General features: G+C 45.0%; 1 protein-coding gene across 1 annotated transcript in view; it reads left to right on the forward strand.

Moving 5' to 3' along the window:
- Window positions 1-2,584, forward strand: part of LOC104952889 (trinucleotide repeat-containing gene 18 protein-like) — a 22,577-nt gene extending 19,993 nt beyond the window's left edge. Inside the window, exon 5 of the mRNA XM_010779797.1 lies at window positions 2,565-2,584. Coding sequence (XP_010778099.1) covers window positions 2,565-2,584 — 20 coding nt within the window. The remainder of the gene's footprint in view (window positions 1-2,564) is intronic.
- The last annotated feature ends 893 nt before the right edge of the window (window positions 2,585-3,477 follow it).

Below are 3,477 nucleotides of genomic sequence, written 5' to 3' on the forward strand. Positions count from 1 at the left end.
TAATTCATGCAAAAACGTTAAGACCTAGGGTGTTTCTCAATGTCGAGGACGCTTCCTTGGTAGGACATGTCTTCCGAGTCACTTCCTTCAGAAGCGAGGCAAGAATCTTTCCTAGCCTCGGAAAACGAAGAATGGTGGAACAGGCTAACAGGTGTGCAGGTGTGCATCATATGCGAGGCTCCGCCTTAAATGGAACACGATTTCCGCCAAAGATTTGGAAATTGGTCCGTGCGCAAAGCATTGTGGAGATTTTAAGACCGCGGAGGATACACATGTGCAGTCTCGAAATTTCTCGCTACGAAGGACGCCGGGCTCGGTAGAATTTCGCGTTATAAAACAATTCACTCAACAATTCATAATCATGAAGGTGGAATATAACTATATCCCGAATATTTTGTATTGCATCCAGGGGCAGAAACATGTTTATTTCTGCTGTAAAGTTGGGCATTTTAACATGGGGTCTATGGAAATTGATCCTTTCTGCAGCCATCGCCTATCGGCCAATTGATGAACTGCAGTTTGTGGCACTTCCTCATTGCCCCAGAGTTTGCCACATGGGTACAATGAGCATTCAAAAAAGAATGACATGCCATTAGATGGTGAACAATGAAAACGTGATACCTACTTAACAACATGACATTTATACCATCCAAGCATTGTCAGCATGTTAGCATTCTGGTGTTAGCATTTCGCTCTAATTATCGACAAGCGGCCCGTCCACACTATAGCTTCAAAAAAATCTTGGAGCTGGGCGTGTCTGAGAGCTTGGGGATTTTTTGCGAGCAACGCGACCAACAACCAATCACATGAATCTCCCGCCCCGACATACAAAGCAAAAAACCCCGGGGATTTTATGCGAGCAATATATATATATAAATATAAACTCCCCAAACAGGCGAAAACCTACCAGTTTCACCCACTGTCTCTGCCACCTCCCTCCATGCCTGGTTCCTCCGGTTTGTGTCCCGGTAAATAGTTACTGGTCGTAAAGAACCGGGTGATTTGCTACCGTAATTTCTCGTTTGGAATATGAGGAAATGAACTCTGGCTCTCCCAGCTTCCACGCGGTTTGATTGGCTAGCGCTTGTACTGTCAGATTTGCATAAACGGGATTTGATTGGCTGACGCTTCCACCTCAGCTTCAAAAGTTGAACATTGCTCAACTTTTGAATCCTGAAAATCCTGGAAATCTTCGCTTTGCTTCCCCACAATGCAGTTTGGCGAAAAGCGAGGCAAAGTGACGTCACCCCATTCAAAGTCAATGGGCAGAGAAGCGTTGGAAGCGTTGAAAGATTTTTTTAAAGCTGCTGTGTGGACGGGGCGTTTTGTAACGACATACAAAGTACGGGACTTACCCTTTCTCGGTGTAACGGCCTCGTAAAGATGTAACAGAATATAGAGGAGAGCTGGACCGCCCATGCGACTACATGTCCTTCACTCTTGAAGTTTCTGTTACATCTTTAACGACCAGTTACCGCGAGCAAACGTAAGGTCGCGGTGGATGTTTGGAGTGTCGGTACAGAAAAGTGTGAGAGGACATGGTTACCTACAACTTATAACGTTTTATTCGAAAAACATATTTTGTGTTTTAAATAAGATATGAATGGATAAACAAGTCGTCCCTATCAAAGAGGTGTATAATTGTGGTGAAAATAACTAAAAAGTTTCATTTCGATTAGCAACCCTGATATTTCCTGCTTGTCATGCCAGTTACGAAGTACAGTGGTGGCGATTCGATTTCCGCCGAGGTTAAACCCGAGTATTTCCTTGATGTCGTGCCAGTGTACCTGAAGTGTATGGTCGGCCGAATTCGATTTTCCTCCGATTACAACCCGATTTTCCTTGGCCTCGTGCCGTGTACTGAAGTGCAGTGGTTGGCGATCGATTTCCTCGCGATTACAACCCGATATTTCCTTGATGTCGTGCCAGTGTACTAAAGGCAGTGGTGGCGATTCGATTTCCGCCGATTACAACCTCGATATTCCTTGATGCGTGCCATTGTACCCCTGAATGCAGGTGGTAGGCGATCGATTTCCACCGATTCAACCGATATTTCCTTGATGTCGGTGCCAGTATACTGAAGTGCAGTGGTGGCGATCGATTTCCGCCGATTACAACCCGATGTTTCCTTATGTCGTGCCGTGTACTAAAGTGCAGTGTGTGCGATCGAATTGTCCGCCGATTACAACCCCGACATTCCTTGATGTCAATGGCCAGTGTACTGAAGTGCTTGGTGGGCGATTCGAATTTACGCCGATTACAACCCGATGTTCTGATGTCGTGCCAAGTGTACTGAAGTGCAGGGACGAATTCGATTTCCACCGATTAAACCCCGATATTTCCTTGATGTCGTGCCAGTAGTACGAAGTGCAGTGGTGGCGATAGATTCCCTCCATTACAACCCCGTAACTACTGCCGCAAACGGACTGAATAAATACAAAATCTTGTTTGCAACTTATAGAGACGTCGAACGCAAATTGGTGTCTGGAATAAAATCTGGAAGATGTGATGTTGTGTGTAAATTTTTTTCCATAACGGAACTCTGACCACACATTTTCGACTAGTAAAGGACCAAGATCCCTGAGATGTGACAGAGACACCTTTCAAAACAATACTTGGACACCTACAAACTCACACACACACGCGGACACAGAGATTTCACACAAAGGTCGATTTATTTAGTCCGACGTTACAGCGAAAATCGTAACACTCATACTTCCGTTAATAGTCAGTAGTTCACTTGTGTGTGTGGTGCGTGCGTGTGTTGTGGTGTGCGTGTGTGTTGTGTGTGTGGTGTGTGTGTGTGTGTGTGTGTGTGTGTTTGTGGGTGTGTGTGTGTGTGTGTGTGTGTGGTGTGTGTGTGTGTGGTGTGTAAGTCAGGATCTATAGTCTGAGTGGAGGCATGTCTATCAACAGTTCCTTGTCAAATCGGTTCCGATCTGTCTTAAAGAAGATGGTAAGTTGTACGTGCGTCATAGTTTCGACTATATTATCGGACATACAATGTGCTTTCGTCGGTCTACGTGACGTACAGACATTTAGATTATTGACCCTGCTGCAGTCTGGGGGGGGTCCACAAAGGTTTTTCGCTATTATAAACACAATCGGCGTGAAACATAATAAATAAACTCGTCAGCTCCTCGTACAGAAAATTGAACAAACATGGATTTACTGGGATGTATACGTACACATGTGTGTGGTTTGGTACCCAGAATCTGTGTATACTCGGATAATTTGTGAATCCTGGGCCGAATAGGACCTAACAAAATGGTAACCGAGACACTTCTGACGTCTTGGTCGCGTCCGGGATGGGACACTCTTCAGTATACCTGCAAAATCTAAATGTGTGGGGGTACCCGAGTGGTTGTCGTTATAGTGTGTGTCAAACTCTAACCCTAACCTGAAGGAGTGATAAAATCCGAAAACACACAAAACGTACCTTCGGTCAGCTCTTATTTTTTTTCTCCTCCCTAACGA

Source organism: Notothenia coriiceps, unplaced genomic scaffold (assembly GCF_000735185.1).
Source record: "Notothenia coriiceps isolate Sejong01 unplaced genomic scaffold, NC01 NC01_scaffold00020735, whole genome shotgun sequence".
Taxonomy (NCBI): Eukaryota; Metazoa; Chordata; class Actinopteri; order Perciformes; family Nototheniidae; genus Notothenia; species Notothenia coriiceps.